Genomic DNA, 18,964 nt, shown 5'->3' on the forward strand with positions numbered 1-18,964 from the left:
AGAGCAAACAGTGTGGTAAACAAGTAAAACGAAGGTAACAGCCGACCGTTTGGTCGGAAGAGTTTTTTAACATAAATCTTATAGAGGTGTAATTTTATAGAATAGAATAGAATAGAATATACTTTATTATCCCATTTCTGGGAAATTTGTCTTGGACAACCATGACACGGCCAGTGCACAACATTGGACTCACATAAAACAATATATACCATAACATACAATAAAATAAGAAGAAATAAAGCAACAATCAAATATATTGAAAACCAAGTGTATACCAATCTGAAATCACACACACACACACACTTTCTGAACCGCTTGTCCCATACGGGGTTGCGGGGAACCGGAGCCTAACCCGGCAGCTCAGGGCGTAAGGCCGGAGGGGGAGGGGACACACCCAGGACGGGACGCCAGTCCATCGCAAGGCACCCCAAGCGGGATTCAAACCCCAGACCCCCTGGAGAGCAGGACCCGGTCCAACCCACTGCGTCACCGCACCCTCCCCCAATCTGAAATCTGTTTTAGAATTCTCTATTAAATAACTTAACTGCAGCTGGCACAAAAGAATTTTTATAATGATTTGATTTACACATGGGGGGTGCGGTGGCACAGTGGGTTGGACCGGATCCTCCTCTCTGGTGGGTCTGGGGTTCGAGTCCCGCTTGGGGTGCCTTGTGACAGACTGGCGTCCCGTCCTGGGTGTGTCTCCTCCCCCTCCAGCCCCACACCCTGTGTTGCCGGGTAGGCTCCGGTCCCCCGCGACCCTGTATGGGACAAGCGGTTCAGAAGATGTGTGTGTGATTTACACATCAGAATCCTAAATCGTCTCCCTGAGGGAAACATATTAAAATTCTCATGTAAAATATGTTCATCATCAGCAGCAATTTTTTTTAACTTGTTTTAAAATAGATACCTCGTACAACTCCTGTATGGGTCGTTTCTCTTCCCACCCTATAATTTATTAGAGCAGTAGATACTATATGATAAGTATGATTATATGACTGCATGAAATAAATGTTCTATAAAAATCAACAATGCCAGCTTCATTTTAAGTGCTAAGGTAGATTTGTTCATTTAGAACCTGAAAACACCAGGTACGTGACGCCATTAATACCATCTATGAACCTCGATCTCTCCTAGACGCCTTTTTGTGCTGTAAAAAGTGACTATTCAAGCAGTGCAAAACAAAAGACCACAGCATGCGAGATATGAACCAGTTTGGAGCCGACATCTTTGTCCAAAGTTCTGTATGAGTGTGACTGAGAATGAACTAGTGTGTTTGTCAAGGCGGGACAAAACTCAGAAGAAAACCCTGATTGGTCAACACCAGACACGGACCAATGAGATCCACAGGAGACAGATGACATTAAGGAGGTGTTGCTCTTGACCTTGGGGTAACAGTGATTGGAATAGATTATGACTCATCTGTGACTGACAGCTGACGCTGACCAATGAGATCCACAGAAATCTGCTGACAGTAAGGAGGTGTTGATGGTTTGGGGTAAAAGTGACGTGATTGGATCTAAGGAGTGAAAACATGATTTGCTTCAAGTTCAAAAGTAATCAGAAGAGGGTGATGGAAATGTACTAGAGTAAAACTTCACTTTTTTCTGTTTACAAATGTATTTGAGCAAAAGCAAAAGTTGGTGATACCAAAAATAATTGTGAAAAATACAATTTCTCTGCATATTTACCGTAGTAGAAATAACAGAATAAGTAACTTGTTACTGTGCAACGCTGGTGGTGTTAAGCAGGATGTCAAAGTGCTCTGACACTTTGTCTTATGAAGTTATGAGTCTGAGGATTCAAACATTTTTCATTTCTTAATATTGCATTTAATAATGTTCTTTTGTGTGTTTTTTTCAAGTTAAAACATTAAATGTTTAAAGTTCAAGTAACTTGGGGAGGGCTGACAGATGTATCCGAGTTAAAGCACATTTACCTGTCGACACATAGTATATATACACTATACATTACATTTAGTACATCTTCTCGTTACATGACTACGAGAGAAAAGTAGCAACGCCAAAAAATGTTGCTGAAAAGTACCGTTGCGGTGGGAAAAGTACTCATCACCATGGGGAAACGTGCGCTTGTGAGCCGAGCTCCTCGGAGGAGCCCAGGTCGCTCCTCTCAATTCCCTGCTTTGGAGTCGGCAGCTCCGCCACGTGATGCAGAAGCGGAGGCCGGTTGGCAAACAGGTGAGCAGCACTCGGAGGAATAGATGGGCACCAGGCACCGAGGCACCGGGGCTCAGCGCTCAGCTGGAGGCAGCAGCAGGACGGGGAAGGACACCATGAGCGACACGCAGCTGCAGGCTCTCGCAGCACCAGAATACAAGGGAGCTGCAGGGGAGCAGAGCGCCGGCGGGGCCGAGGAGATCCCACCGTGCGCTGGAGACGCGGAAGCCGCAGCCGGCCTCGTCTCCGGGTCGCAGGCGCCGCAGGAGCTCGACGGCACAAAGCAGCCCAGGATGCAGCTCCTTCTCACGCAGGTGAGGAACCACCTGAGAGGCCCGAGCAGCGCGGAGCCCCGGAAGAAGGCGTTCCTGGATGTGGTGCAGATGGCGAAGGTGCAGCGGGGCGCAGGGAGCGGGACGCCGAGGCAGGAGAGCGAAGACGCCCCGCAGGGTGTCGACGGCACACGGGACGTCCAGGATGGACAGAGGCTGAAGGACGGGGCACGAGACGTCGCAGACAGCACGGAGGCCCTCAGGAGAGAGTTCAAGGAGCACATGGACCTGCTGAGGAGCGAGATGCAGGTGTACACTGACCGAGCCGTGGGCGGGCTGGAGTCGAGGATGCTCAGCCGGAGGGGCGACTCCCAGAAGCACCTGCTGCGCAGGATGAGCTCTTCAGAGCAGATGCCCGGGGGTGGAGGCCAAGGTTTGGAGCAGAGGCACAAGTCCCTCTCGGTGCCCTCGCTGCTCCCTGGAAAGAACCGGGTCCTCAACCGGAGCGCGGCGGCCCTCAAGCCCAAGACGCGTCACTCGGCCGCCCTCGCTCGCCGCTCAAAGTCCGACACCTTTAGCTCGTCCAGCGAGAGGAGCGGCGGCCAGATGCTGCCGGAGACGTCCGACTTGAGGATCGGAACCAAAGCGAGCGCCGCGCCCGGGACTTTGCCCCCGGCGTGCGCTGCACTTCAGCCCAACAGGAGGCTCCTGCACACCAAGGGGAAGGAGAGGCCATGATGGAGAGAGAGACGCTCAGCCTGCGCTCCTGCGTCCAGGTCCGTACGGTGCGGTTTGAGGACGAGTTGTAGCTCCGCTGCCGGAATTAGGGAGCAGATAACCGTTAGCAACACGTCCCGTTCCTGCTCTCCGCTCCACGGCGACAGGGACGAGATGCTCTTCCTTTCGCGGTGTCCGTGTGGCATCAGGCCAGAGCGTGGCGTCCTCACCTGAAAATCGACCCGATGATAAAGAGTTTAATTATAGCCGTGTCCAAAAATAAACTGTCGCTCTTTCCACGCAAGCCTAACCCCTGCAAGAAATGACAGATTCTCAGAATCGGTTTATGGCCAGACAGCGGCCCTTCCGGTTGGGTGCGTGTTTGTAATCCGCAAGGATGTCGCAGTAATAATCCTAGAGCTGCTGAACACTGCGGTAAGTGACCACAAATACCCAAAGACTTCTACACAGAGACGCCCACTTCCCCTCTGATTCTCCTCTAGCCTTTCTTCTGACCCGAAGAGGCACACGGCCGTGAACGGACTCGCTTTCGTCATATTTACCCGAGTTTTGTGCGGAATGGAATTGGCCTGCAGGGACAAGTAGCAGCAGATGGATGTGACTTTGTCAAAGACAAACACACCGACACAGCGGGGGAGGGACAGCGCGCACCAACATGTTCCCAAACTCCCCAACAAAAACTGTTCAACTCCTGTCCTGTGAACCAACTGAGTGTGTGTCGCCCACTAGTGGCCATATTGCAAGACAGCATGCGCAGGACACTTCGATGGTCTCCTCACATCCATCCCTAAAATAAGGGCATAATTATACTTTTACTAGGTGGATACTCTGCTCAGGACAGTGTAAATACTTACCTTTGTACTGCACCACGCCTCTTCAAATAGTGAAAAAGTGATCGTGTGGTTCTTACCATTCTCTTGATCCAGGCTGAGAGACTCCTTGTGCAAAGGCGTTAGGTATGTAATAATAATACTATTAATAACAATACTACTACTAATAATGATAATTATTATTATTGTTACGGGACCTATGACCCGTTATGCTCTGAACATTAACACTGGTTCCTCGCAAACTTTCTCCCTCCACCGCTTTTTGTGAGGTTCACTGTGAATTACGTCTCTCTGTAGGACACGTTGTTTCCATAACGTGATCCATAAATGTGAGAAAAATTTTGACGACAGCAATATTAATAGAAAAAAGTCGCATAACCCAAAGCTGACCTGTAAGTGACGCCATCAGATTCAGAACTGTAAGTGTGACTTAAGAGGTGTTAAAGAGCAACGCCGGACACAGCAGCACCGGAGAAAATTCTCACCGTTGGTAAGAACAACAGCTGCTTCTCAACTTATGATCATAACTGCGTCTGGTCTCGTGTATAACTCCAAAGTCACTTTTACCCCTGTAAATAAGTTAAATAATAGACATTGCTCAGTTTATTCAGAGGTTAGATTGTTAGATTCTCTGATGTACCAATATTATATTTTATTATTGTGCAACACTTTATTCTACGAACCTCTAGCAACATTAAAAGTAGTTAAAGTGAAAAATGTCAAGGCCCACGCTGACTCAGTTCGGATTGTTGATTGATATATCCCATAAACACATCCAGCATTTGTCACCTCTATGCTAATTTCAGCTTTTATTTTGGCCACTTTGGTCTCCATGGTAACAGCAGGCCTCTTCTGTCACTATTACAATAGGCAACAATAGCCAACATTTGCCTGCAGACACCAGTTGAATTAAGGCAGTCACTCACCCTTCTCGTGTCCTCAGTCATCTACTAGCATGAAGAAGATGCAATATTAAGAAATGAAAATGTTTGAATCCTCAGACTCATAACTTCATAAGACAAAGTGTCAGAGCACTTTGACATCCTGCTTAACACCACCAGCGTTGCACAGTAACAAGTTACTTATTCTGTTATTTCTGCTACAGTAAATATGCAGAGAAATTGTATTTTTCACAATTATTTTGGTATCACCAACTTTTGCTCAAATACATTTGTAAACAGAAAAAAGTGAAGTTTTACTCTAGTACATTTCCATCACCCTCTTCTGATTACTTTTGAACTTGAAGCAAATCATGTTTTCACTCCTTAGATCCAATCACGTCACTTTTACCCCAAACCATCAACACCTCCTTACTGTCAGCAGATTTCTGTGGATCTCATTGGTCAGCGTCAGCTGTCAGTCACAGATGAGTCATAATCTATTCCAATCACTGTTACCCCAAGGCCAAGAGCAACACCTCCTTAATGTCATCTGTCTCCTGTGGATCTCATTGGTCCGTGTCTGGTGTTGACCAATCAGGGTTTTCTTCTGAGTTTTGTCCCGCCTTGACAAACACACTAGTTCATTCTCAGTCACACTCATACAGAACTTTGGACAAAGATGTTGGCTCCAAATTGGTTAATAATGCCTGTAGACCATGACCTTTTGTATTATTTGGTTAGTCTAAATGAGAGGATCTGGTTTTACTGAGACAGCAGACACTGAATTTCCTGAAAAAAAATACTGATTTTTTTCACAGGAGTTAAAACTATTTTGAAGGTTTTAATAACTGTTCAAGAATGTAAACTTTAAAATAATCACTCCAGTGAGTACTATCTTTGACATCAGTACCCATCTGTTTAATACTTTCATTTACTGTCAAATGCAAAGTCATTTGCAACAATTAGAACACAATATGGTGGTGGGGGAAAAAAAAAAAACACTCAGAGACCAAAGTGAAAACATAAATCTTTCAAATTTATTTCTACACGAACTTGAACTATCAAAACTGTCCTTGTTACATTGCCAGATTTTACTGCAAATATTTTTTTAGTCCAGCAGTTCAAAGAGGGAGGATTTCAGTTAAAGTTCATTAAAGCCTGAGTAAACATATTTAACAAATTATATAGTAAAAATGTGCTTTAGTCAAGTCAAAATAACATGCGTACTGGGTATTTAAACTAGTTGCTCACTACTGTACAGAGATGCTCTAAGTTTTTTACTTTTGATTCTTGAGAACACAGAACTGTCCTGCATACAAACAATGGAGTAAAAAGCACAAGTGCATGATTATAAAACAATGCAGACAGCAGAAAAATGTCTGTTACATAGCGATCTTGAGCTCAAATCCACAAAGATGAAGAACCACTAGGAGCCCTCCTCCGATAACAGAAGCCAGTTACCGTGGTGATGTCAACCAATGTGGCCGAAGGTAATTTCTTGTCTGTCTACTAGAGCTGGCCTCTGTCTCTCTTACACACATCTTCACAGCAGAGAAGATCAGAGAGGGATTCTGCATAGTGGGCTTGACAGGTAAGAGGAACAAAGACTCGTCCCTGTGGGGACACAGTACAAATGGAGCTTCAGTCACTGTGATACAGACTTGAACGGCAGTGATGCAGTAATTATTTAGGCAGAAAAGACAAGATGTTGCGACAAAGTTCAATAAAGTTCTGTGTTTATATATTAAATAATTTCCTTTTAAGAGGTTTCTCTATGCACACATTTTGTGAACAAAATGTACAGACAAGGTTGGTAAAATGCTGAAGTCTGCAAAAAACTAACAGAACCATCAATGCAGCAGCATGAGAGACAGTAAGAAAATGCATTTCGATAACTTTGCCTCCCACATCCAGTGTTCAGTACAATATCTGCGGAGACTCGAAGTACAAAATTCATCAGGGGTATAGAATTATTGCAGTGGAAATAAGGACAGTCTTTGTAAAGCTCTACAACTTATTTTACACTTAGAGTATTGAAGACGTACAATTAGTGGACCATCATTTCCAGCCTAAATTGTATGTCTGAACCGTAACTACGTTTTCTGGGACGAATTTGACAAAGACGGTATTTTTTACACAGACTCATTGTGATGCGTTTAGTGTGACGTCTCTGTGTTGCTAGGGATGCCAATGTGTAACCTACAGCGGACGGTTAAGGGATTCCCATTCAAAACCCTGCGTTGGGTCTGACCTGCAGATTTACTCATCCACCCTACATGACAAAGCTGCTCAAGACTCCTGTATCTTGAATCTCTCGTAACGGCCTCCAGAGAAAGACAGAAACCGGATATATACACAAAATAACAAAAATTCTGTTCAAGCCAAACAAAATACTTGTTTTTTTATATTTAAAAAAAAAAAAAAAAAAAAAAAAAAAAAAAAACTCAAGGTGATGCAGGGCTCATTTACACCCGTGTTTCAAGCGGCACTTTTACTGTCCTCCACTCATTTCAGTACCCCGTCCTGCTCTGTCGCACCACCCCTTGACTCTATACCACAGTGCTGAGGGAGGAGCTGCCATTGCAACCCCCTGTCTCCCCCTCCAGCACCATGCTGTTCTCTGTGGGCGTGTCAGGGACCACCAGGAGGGTGCTGCTGTCGATAGAGTCCTCGTGCTCCACTGAGGACTGGCCGAGGACAGCACTCGGCTCTCGGGGGTCCTGCAGGGGACTGCAGATGTCTGTGGTGGGAGGGTGTCTCAGAGGGGTCCTAGAATCATTTCTCCCTGGGGAGGGAAAGTAAACACCGCTCTGGAGCAAGATCAGCACCATTGTGACCTGCACGCAGCACAATGGACAGGTGACCAAAGACTGAACTTTAGAAAGTGAAAAACCTCTCGTCTCTGCTTTACCATCCTTACCTTAGTGTACTTACCTTGAATTGCTCCAGTAAAAATACCAAGCTCCAAGCTGTATAAATGGGTGAAATATGGGTGGTCCTTCACTTACATCAACCGCCCTTATTATATTATTTCTGAGCCCTGATCTTTGGTTAACGTCTAACGCTGAGGATTCCACCTGCTGTATGATGGGCTGGTCATATTTCTTATTTTAAAAAAATAAATTGCAGCATGAAAGTCAAACAAAAAATTGTTTTATTTACAGAACGTTTCCTTTGTGGCTTCGAGTGATTTATTTATGAAAACGTGAGTGCTCTAAAGGTGCAGAAAAAGTGGAAGACAAAAGATTCAGCAATTGAGTACAAAAAAAATAGTGCAGCATCAAAATATTATAATATTGTACTGTAGTATATTACTATTCAAGATTAGTATGATTCTAACATAAATAATGTGTAAAATTAGTGAAACGCAAATATAGAGGAGTGACAAGAAAAACAACTTGAACTAACCCTGGACTAAAGCATTATATTATTTCTATTAATTACTTTTTTTACTCTCAGTTGTAAGTCCCTTTGGAGAAAAAGGGTCTTCCAAATGAATAAATGTAAATATATTAAAACACTAATCCTAGCAGAGAAGACATCATACAATACATAGGATCCCCCCTGTCAGCATACTCCAATTTATCTACACACCTAACAAAAAGCTGGATTCTCTCTCTCTCAAAAAAAAAAAAAAAAAAAAAAGTGTGGCTTTGCATGGAGACTGCTTTCCAAGCCTCATCTGGATCGGTGCAATAATTTGTTCTTGTATCTATCAGTATTTCACCTTTGGTGGATGTAAACACTCAGCATTACACCCTCATTTCAGTGATTACAGTTGCATCTGTCGTTTCACGAGTGCATGGCTCGACATTTCCCAAAACCAAAGCTATAACTCTGAATCTGGCTGCAACATTGACAGAAAGTTTTAACGCACTTAACGTAATTAATTATAACTCATTACTACAAAGGGTCCGATGATGTCTGGGGGTTACCCTCTACACTGTCCCCCACCACCAAAGGTGTGAGCTTTGTGAAAAGCAAACATGAACGTACCTAAATCCACGTACAAGATGGCATCTGTGTTGATGGAGGCCTCGTATGGCGGAGGGGGGTCGTTGGGGTGATGGAGGTCAGGGTACTTGTAGGGGGCGTAGGGAGGGGGCGGCTCGTGGAAATGAAAGGCCCCGCCGTTTCCATCGTCGGACAGGTGCAGGGGTGTCAGGCCGGTGCCGAAGCCATGCGGGCTGTAGTCAAACCCGGGCATCCGGCGTCCCAGGTTGAAGTGATGCACTACAGGTAGTGGAGAGAGAAGGAACTCTAGTGGCTCCGCGCTCCTGGAACAAGGAAGGAACTTGCAAGGAGTGCGAGTGCTTACGGTTGCTGCCGATGAGCGTCTCGATGGGTTCGCGACGCCGCTGCCGCAGCCGGTGCACCATGAAGAGCAGCAGAGAGAGGATGAGGAAGGAGGATATGCAGCTGATGATGAGGCGCATGCCGCTGGCCATTGAGTCAAAGAGGTTGCCGCCATCTGGAAGGAAGGACCGCACCGCTCAGACAGGAACAACACATATTGCATCAAGGCAGCATGTGCCCATCTACACCAGGAGGGTATTCCATCATGAACTAGGTTGTCAGTCAAGGCGCAATGAAACAACTCTACTCTGATTGGTTAATACTAAACTCGCTGCCAGCAAACCTGGTCAATGAAATTAATAAAAAAAAGTGACCCGACTCTGAAAACACATTTTTCAACAATGTTCTAAATATTCTACTCATGTAATATTGCCAGTATTAAAATGCTATACTCTCTTCCACTTCTGTGTGCACCTACCCATATTACATATGCTGGTTTAAACTGTGGCATCAGACTAACTGTGTACTAACAGTGGAATTCAAGAACTGTGTCTGAAATTTCTTGTCTCTTGGTGAAACTGGCACCTTTGTTTTTGCTGAGCTGTATGTCACTTTGGGTAAAAGCATCCACTAAATGAGTGAATATAAATGTACTCTTGCAGAAACAGGTAAACAGTTGTAAGTCACTTTGGATAAAGGCATCAGCTAAATGCCAAATGAATGAAATAACTTCAGGTGGTGCACTGGTTAGAGCTGTCAAAGAACATGAGTTTGAATCCTCACTTCTTCTCTAGTACCCTTGATCAAGTTATAGCCTGCTGTAAGAAGGGCCAAATCAGCGCATGACTGTTGAAGTCTGTAAATCAGCCTGGACAAAGCAGTCAGGTTAATAAAGGTTATTCATCATAACAATCTGGATAACTTAAGATATGAACTGTGGTCAAAATAGAAGTTTGTTCAATGGATGAAGAAGAATAGCGATTAATATTTCTGCCCACTGGGACAACTTCAACTGCTCTCAGCCTTATCACATCAGCGTATGCTGTACCTGAGTCCAGGCAGGTGAACTTGCAGCACTCGCGGGGGTCCTTGCGGAAGTGCTGGCACCCCTGCGGCCTCTCGCACAGCGCCGCCACGCACATCTCCGGCTCGCCGTCATGGCACGTACAGCTCAGGCAAGGGTCATCGCCCTTCGGGGTGAAGTAGTACCCTTCGCTCACCACGTTGTCCTTGATGTCCACGCACGTCTGCCCTGAGGTGCCCACAGGAAGTGGACAGTTTAAAAGAGCACAGTCAGGCAGAAATGCACAAGCAGCCAGACAGGATGGCCAACAATGACAAGACCACCATTGGTTGGTGGTACAGACCTAACTTTTAGAGAACGTTAACAGAACGTACTCCGCTTGCAGAGGAAAGGGAACTTCTTGTAGCAGTTTTCCACATGCCAGCTGTGGAGGCCTCTCTCATTCATGGTCTTGATCTGGAACCGCTGTAGCTGAGCGCAAAACACACTCTCCTGGCTGGGCGTGGCCTCAGAGACGCTACTCAGGCCATCAGGTGGCAGGAATACTTGCATAGATCCTTAAAAAAAGACAGAGTTATAAAATGTTGCTTGTCTTCATTTCAAGGGACTCGACCACATGCCATGAGGTTGACTTCACTTTCATATTGGTCCCAGTCAAACGATGGGTCTTACCTTTGTAGGCCACTTCCCACCGTGCCTCCAGGGAGTGGTTCTGATTGGTGATCACGTACTGATAGCCGACCCAAAACCTGCAACAAAAACCACAACAGAAGTGCTACAGCACAAAGAGCATCACGACCGTGTAATAATGTGCACATGCATATGGAGAATAAACCTCTAAGAGCCGAATCGTGATGTAACACAGCAGCACTTTAGTTCAACATATGGAGACAATGGAGGTCTTAAGAAGGGAAATGAGCAAATGTGATGCCAACTGTCTCCATTAGCCTTATTTGATGGTGTGTGATGTAATGAGTGGAGAAAAGTATCCGGTGAATGAATAAATGGGGGCGGGGAATAAACGTGCACTCAGAAGCACTTTAGATAAGGTAACTTGAAGAACCAAGGATATCTGCACACAGAAGCAAACAGAGGCTGGATGCTCTTCATGTGCCACATGATAGAATAACTTCAAAGTGGTAGGGTAACCATACAGTAAAACTGTGAAGAAAAAAGTACAATAAATACTATACAAACAGTACAATTACTTGCAGGTGTGTCTGATAGGAGAATTAATGCAACAAGACTAAATATACAGTCATACCCTGAAATGCAGCCATAGGAGTTACAGGAATTAAACTCAACGAGTTTCATTTAATAATATTATGGCTTATGAGGCATTTCGGCACATTCACAGCAACCCAATTTGGATTTCAGGCCCTTCCTCACAGCTGAGCTTTAAAAACATTTGTTTATTTAGCAAATGCTTTTCTCCAACACCATGTACAATAATTACCATGTAACCTTCAGCTGAGACTGTGATCCAAGGTGACTTTCTGTGTTAGATACACTACGGTAAACACCCTACTATTATTCACCTGTTTATAGAGCAATGCAATGCACGCAGATAATTTAAAGTCACCACACAACCTGAAACACATGTCTTTGGACATAACAGTGATGAAAGTGCTCAGCAAGACATGCTATCATAGAGTAATTCATGAAGGGAAACTGCACTGTTATAATTAATGCGCACACACGCGCGCACAAGCTGAAATTGGTTGTACCAAGCAGGGTCGCAGCGAACCGGAGCCTAATCCAGCAACACAAGGTGGGAGGCTGGAGGGGGAGGGGACACACCCAGGATGGGATGCCAGCCCGTCACAAGGCACCCCAAGGGGGACTCTGTTGGGTCTGGGGTTCGAGAGGAGGAATAGGCCAAACCCGCTGCGCCACTACACCCCCAGATGCAAATTACTGAAGTAGCTGTCCATCTTTAGAGGTACTTCGTGATACTTTATCATAAATGGTATCATTTGCAGGGCTCAGGAACACATAAAATCTTTTACCATTGAAACTAATGGTAACGACATCGTCGACTTCTGAGAATTCACTTTAGAAAGGGCTTTTCAGGAAACACAGTACCTCTGTAAGTTGGGGGACACTAAACAGGTGTAGTTGGTGACACTTTGATGACTATATCACTTTAGGAGATACGCCATACTGAAAAGGGATGTGGGGAGACACCCTTACTTGCACTGGTCCTTGCGCTCGCAGGCCCTGTCGTCCATCTCGAGCTTCAAGACGAACTGGAGCTCCTCGTTGGTGCCGAAGGTGGCCAGCGAGCCGTTGACCCTCTGACACGTCTCCACGGCCTGCCAGTAGTTCTCGCTGTTGGGGTAAACCCTGTAGCAGCTGGCCGTTTTCTCGTAGTGGTGCCAACCCGTGGGGCACTTCTCTGTGCAGAGGACAGGGAGGCTTTTTGACGCTTTCGCTCCAAGTCTTAGTGCCGTCCCAGACGAAACCCCGGGTAACTCAGTACATTCAAATTTTCATTAAAATAAAAAAATAACTACGCTCAGTGCTCACGTTAAAAACAAAAGTCGAGAATTTTTGAGAAAAAAAAAATCAATTTTTAATTGCATTTTCTTTACTTATCCATTTTCAAGAATGTGTTGGAGTTTGCAGGAAAGGAAACCATCCAAGCTGTTACAGACAGACGGCAGTAAAGAACACCGGAACAGGACGGCAGTGTGGGACCAACCTAACTCACTGCCGCAGTGTTTATAGCTCCAGTCCGGTGTTCCTGAATGTCGGTGATCAGTAATAAGATGAAAAACGCTGCACATATTGACATGCTGAGCAAGTCAACAGTTGGGACTGAATGGAAGCTTGTATCACATTTAAATTTTCAGCCCTTGTAAATTCAGTTTAATCACAATGGACCTCAAAGTAAATAATAAAACTGATATTATAAAGTTTTATTTTTTTTAATTTGTTAAAGATATCTGGAATTTATACGGATACTAACAAGAAAAACTGGCTTTTACTGATTGTGACTCAGGTGGAAAAGAGACTTTGGATTTACAAAGTTAGACTTTCAGTCCCAATTATATTATAATTATATGTCAGTGTAACCAGGCATGTAAGCAGCAAAAACAAAAACGATTCACATTAGGTAAACACTGCCCTTTTCAGAGAGTTCAAATGATCAACATTGATCTTCTGGACTTAAAACTTGGGAGCTACTATATAGTTACCTGACTAAGAAAGAAAAGAAAGGCAGCTGTACACACACACACACACACACACACACACACACACACACATTTTCAGAACCGCTCGTCCCATACGGGGCCACGGGGAACCGGAGCCTACCCGGCAACACAGGGCGTAAGGCCTGAGGGGGAAGGGGACACACCCAGGACGGGACGCCAGTCCGTCGCAAGGTACCCCAAGCGGGACTCGAACCCCAGACCCACCGGACAGCAGGACTGCGGTCCAACCCACTGCGCCACCGCACCCCCCGGCAGCTGTACAAAATATCTTAAAAACCTCACATCCCACTTAAGTTAATAAGATACCTGTTGCTCTGCTAAATCCACTGGAATTAATGGGTAACAGTTTAAGCCTTCGATAAAAGCATCTGAAAGTCCTGACAGGAAGGGGAAGCTGGCCTTACTGTTGAAGCGCACGGGCTGGGCCACTCCAATGATGTCCTCCACCTGGTCGAAGCCGTTTCCGAAGGGGAACCTCTCCTCCCTGGTGGCTGTGGAGGTGACGGAGTGATGTGAACATGGTATGTTGACAAGTTTTCCCTCCCCACCCCAGGAGGAGTTGGGAATTCATCACTGAACTCCCATTAGAGCCTGAACAGCGATTTGCACGCATCTGCTCACTGTGTCCCACATCCATCCAGCTGGTGTCCTACACCAGGGCTCCCAGCCGCATGGGGCAACGCGACTTGGATAGAGTGCGGTCAGTCTGCTGACCGTGGGCTTCATTTCATCACAGCAGCAACCGGCGAGGGTTTTGGGTCATCTCCACTTGATGTCACAACTTAAAGTTGTTTAGAAGAGCTGGGATCAGCTGTGTGGTGAAGGAACGTATTTTTCCACATCTGGAACAACCAGCTGAATTAATGGATCAGCAGGTGGCACCGTGGGTTCAATTGTCACTCTGCAATGTGAAGGTCCTTGATTGTTACCTCCCTACTCCTGCTGTAGTACCCTCGATCAAAGTTCTAGCACAGAACTGACAGGGTAAAACTTAAAATACCGTCCAAATGTACAAATCAGTGTTAAGCTGATTTTGCAACACTAAACGTGATATAGTCAATAACACCTAAGACTCGCAAGGCTGTCTGGTGCTGCAAAACAGCTTTCTCTTGCAACCACAGCAGCACCACAGTGTGGCCAGTCTTTGAACTTACTGCCTGTACCACGTACATCTCCTTGGACAAAGGTGTCAAATAAAAGTTAATTAAAAATAACAGATTTTAATTGGAAGATGGTACCATTTCCCCACCACTTACCTTTTTCAAACTCTATCCAAGCGAACGAAACCAAAGTGATAATCAGTAAAATTCTGCACTGGGTCCACCGGGCACTTTGCGTGCAGGGTTTCATGCGGCACGTTTTTCACGAGCGCGTTAGTCAGTGTCAGAGAGATGCAATGAAACAAAGCTCGGGAACAAAGGCACATTTGTGAAGTACATGTGAATGTTTGCGACGAGTCTGTTCAGGTGGTCGGTGTTTTGGGGCTCAGCTGTGTGCCTCGCATCACCTGCTGACCCTAAGGGACACTCACAGGGGCAGTCCAGCTCATCGCTCTTGTCCTCGCAGGCCGTCCAGCCGTCGCACCTCCAGGTCAAGGGGATGCACTGCATCCTCCCGCTGCGGCAGTCGAACTGGCCGGGCCCACAGCGCAGCTCTGAAACGGCGCAGGGAGCTTTCAGTTAGCAGCAACCGGTAGGAGGCATCGCACAGCCCCACGCATACACGCATCATGGTGATCGCCCACCTCACAGTCTCACAGTCCCACAGTATCAGCCTTTTCAAGATGGACACTGGTGGACAGAGTGACACATACAGACTGACAGCAGTGTGGTGAAAAAGTCCAGTTCCTCTACACACACTGGCAATTACATTTAGAATCATTCATTTAGCTCATGCTTTTCTGCAAAGCGACTTACACTGTTAAGCTATTTACAATTATTTACCCAGGATCACAAGTGAACCTGCTTCTCTTTCCATTTGTGAGAAGCACAGGTTCACCAATAATGCAAGTTTTTGCAGTGAATATCACATAAATTACATCTATTTGACACTTAATAACGTTAAGATATTTACAACTATTTACCCTGTTATACAGATAGGTAATTTTAATAGAGCAATTCAGGGTATGTAACTTGATCAAAGGTATGACACCTGGAGCTGGGATTTGAACCTGCAACATTTGGGTCCAAGAGCAGCAGTACTAACCACTGCACCACCAGCTGCCCTGGAACTCATTTTAGACCAAGAGTTGAAGGTGCATCAGGTACAGACTCTAGGTATTTTCCGTACTAAGAGAAACTCGTGCGGTTAGACTGGAACAGGGTGCGAGTGAGTAATGATGTCTTACCTGAGAGCAGTCTTGCCACAGCCACCCGCGGACCTGGAGAACAAGAAAAGCCCACAGTGACTTGATGGGAAAAGAAACTTCTTGCATGATCTATCGCATTGGCCGAGTCCACTGAGAAGTGTTGAGCGCCAAGCTCTGAGCCCGAGAGCCAAGGGCAGCAGCCAGCAGTAAACACCAGTCCCAACCTGTAAAACATTGCTGCTCACCGTGCAACCCAGTTCAGTCTTGCCCGAGCGTGAAGAAACCTCCTTCGTGCTTTCCAACAAACGGCTTGCTCCAGCTACACACACCATTGTGCGTTTGCACCGCTTAGAAAGTAGCGGAGAGCGGCCTCGTCCAGTCCCAGCGGCCTTCAACAGGAGGATGTGGGACTATCTGCTAATCGGCACAGCTGTGGCAACATCCAAATGGGCTCAACGTGCTGCGAAGAGCAGTTACAAACTTTTGAAGCCATTAATTCATTTGTAACTATATTTTATTCACTCATTTACTTTCTAAAACATCCCGCATTTACATTGCCAGCTCACAGGTGGCAGTGAAGAGCACTCAAACAGAACAAGAGTGCGGGGCCGCTTTCGTTCAACTCACTTCCACAGTGTTTACGGCGAGTCTCTGGTGTCCCGAGTGTCCCTGTTCAGCGATAACTTGAGGAAAAGGAGCATATTTATTGGATGAACCAATCAGTACTTGGGAGTTTTTAGTTTCAGTTACTTTAACTTAATTTGTAAGTTCCTTACCTTTTATAAAATATTTGTTGTTTTAGCTGAGGTTTCCACAGCATACACCCTGTAACTACAGCATGAGATGTTTGTTTTATAAAATCTGCGACTAGCTATGACTTGGTACTACAAGTGATTTTGGACTTGGAGCAAATGAGACAAGTGACAACCTGCCTCCCGGTACAGTGATGTTTGCAGGTTTGTGGTTAAAGGAAAAGGAAAAAAAAAAAAAAAAAAAAGACTATTTTAAGGTAGTCATCCCTCAGGTGGAGGGCGAGCAGGGGATCACCAAGCGTGGAGGAAGGAAACTCGCTGCAAACTCTCCAGAGAAGCCTGCGTCCATCGGCGGTCAGATTCTGCTCCCATGACACCGACGGGAAAGCAGAACAAAAACGCTCGTTTCATTCGAGCTGCACTTTTGCATCCGAAGCCCACCGCCCACGTGCGTACGAGCGCACGACGCATTTCGCCAACTGCCGGCTGTCTTTTCCCAACTGCTTCTTCTGAATCCGCAAGCAATTCTTCATGTTCGGACCGGGACCCTCGCCGGTGCGTCTGACTAATGCCTAAAATCTGTGCTTAAGTGATGGGTTCAGGATCTCTCCTCCCCCGATATTACACAATACACCAACAGCTTTAGTTTGGGAAAGTTATGATGCCACTTCACGTTATATAACCAGCTGTATTGAGTTCATAAAGAACTGAAGCACATCAGCCTGAGGGGTGGGGGGTGCAGCCCAGTGGAAAAGTACAAAGAACAGTTGGGTTTTACACAGAAGGGATAAACAATCAAATGCAGAATCAAGCGTGATCCAGTCATGACCTGACTGCAACCACAACCACGAGGCTTGCCTCACCCATGTATGACCTATGACCCAACCACGAGGCTGTCATACATCAATTATGAATTAATAATATATTAATAGCCATGTGAAAAGGTCAGGGACCAACCAGCCACCAACAACAGGCCATGTCCTCATGTATCACTCATGAGCCAACACAGCCAACCGTGTAATATAATATAGTGGTTTTAACTGAAAAGCAAAAAGTTCAGCCAGAGATTCACCGTTCACGAGCTCGCGCTGTGTCAGTCTTTTCACCACTGGTCTCACGGTCACTGACTGACTCACTAGCGTTTGTTCTCTGCGGCAAGTTTACAGTTTACTCTTCCACGAACAAGAGTCATGAAACGGCCACGAGTCGCGCATCAGTCAGTCACCCACGGCCATGACATGATGATGCTCGCGCTACGCGCCGCTTCACGACAACTACTAGACTAGACACACGGCCGCGCGAAAGGGTCGCGAGGCCGGCACACACGCACACACGCGCGCGCTCCCTCCCCTGCTTCCGCTGCTTGCTTCCACTGCTTTCTCGGCCGGTCACTCGGAAGCACGAAGGTCGGCGCTGCGCTCGCGGGCTCTCACCTGAGCGTGACAAGTGCGTGAGCAGGAGGCCCAGGAGGACGGGGACGAGACCCCGGGCGCTGCGCTCCGCTTTCCGCACCATTTATCCTCCATTCATAGCAGCGGCGCTGGCAGAGAAGCAAGGGCGACGAGCGCTGCTGGAGGTCTGCGCAACACCTCCGCCGGGCCACGCAGCACTTAATTTAGTGAAGTAGGATTAATTGCTCTTACGGAGAATGCAAAACATCGTACACGCTGGCTAACGGGTTAGCTAATAGCTACCAAAACGCAGCAAACGTCGGTTCCAACATCTGACCAATCGCGAGCGTTCCGGAGACTCCAAAATAGAAGATGGCTTCCTTATCCCCGATGGGTCCGCGGGATGAGACCCGCTCCTGAGCCAATCAGATCACCCAATCCGCCCTTGGACCAATCAATTTCCCGAATCCAGTCTCGAACCAGCCGGCTTCGAGAATCATCTCCTGAACCAGCCCGCATCCCTGACCCGTTCGTTGAACCAATCAGCGTGTCACACCCGTGCCTGGACCAATCGGCTTTTCGAGTTTGCTCCCGAACCAATCCACCTCAAAGATGCCTTCCTCGACCAGTCATCTTATCAGCCTCGCTGCCCAAGCAACAGCAATAACCAATAGCGTGCCTTCGGGAGGCTCCAAAATAGAATATTGGATATGGACTCGCGCTCCACTACGGGTCCAAACACGGTCCTGAATCAGAGTCTTTCGTTCCTCTCCTCACCCAATCAGCTCCTGAACCAATCAGCGTTGAGATGAGGGGCGGGGTTTCGTTATTAATGTTAGTGAACCAGTGTTGACTGGCAGTTCTGTTTTTCATCCTCAACCGTACCTGAGCGCGCCGTTAAAAGTGCACAAAACACGTTCTTGTACTTTCGTCCAAACAGAAAACACTGTTTGCGTGTTATTTACAGTACGGCGGTGTTTAGTTTTATTACACACAATGTTGAATGTTGTCTTTGTTGCATAAAGACGATACGGAAGTCTGTGCTGTGAACTCGTCTCCTCACACAGTTAAATTTTA

General features: G+C 46.3%; 1 protein-coding gene across 3 annotated transcripts; it reads right to left on the minus strand.

The window, feature by feature from the left end:
- Positions 1–5,913: 5,913 nt before the first annotated feature.
- LOC108921955 (integral membrane protein DGCR2/IDD-like) lies at positions 5,914–18,326 on the minus strand. Of its 3 annotated transcripts, none has more exons than XM_018731749.2 (11): positions 17,930–18,326; positions 15,784–15,816; positions 14,968–15,090; positions 13,841–13,927; positions 12,412–12,616; positions 10,891–10,967; positions 10,593–10,775; positions 10,243–10,446; positions 9,217–9,369; positions 8,909–9,131; positions 5,914–6,512 (listed from the first exon to the last, which is right to left on the minus strand). In XM_018731749.2, the coding sequence occupies exons 1-11, from the start codon at positions 18,009–18,011 to the stop codon at positions 6,356–6,358; spliced, it is 1,527 nt and encodes a 508-aa protein (XP_018587265.1). In that variant the 5' UTR covers positions 18,012–18,326; the 3' UTR covers positions 5,914–6,355. The 3 variants fall into 3 exon arrangements, with proteins under 3 accessions (XP_018587265.1, XP_018587266.1, XP_018587264.1); XM_018731750.2 differs by having other exon boundaries at positions 8,895–9,131; XM_018731748.2 differs by lacking the exon at positions 5,914–6,512 and adding an exon at positions 7,314–7,683 and having other exon boundaries at positions 8,895–9,131.
- Positions 18,327–18,964: the final 638 nt, after the last annotated feature.

Source organism: Scleropages formosus, chromosome 17 (assembly GCF_900964775.1).
Source record: "Scleropages formosus chromosome 17, fSclFor1.1, whole genome shotgun sequence".
NCBI lineage: Eukaryota > Metazoa > Chordata > Actinopteri > Osteoglossiformes > Osteoglossidae > Scleropages > Scleropages formosus.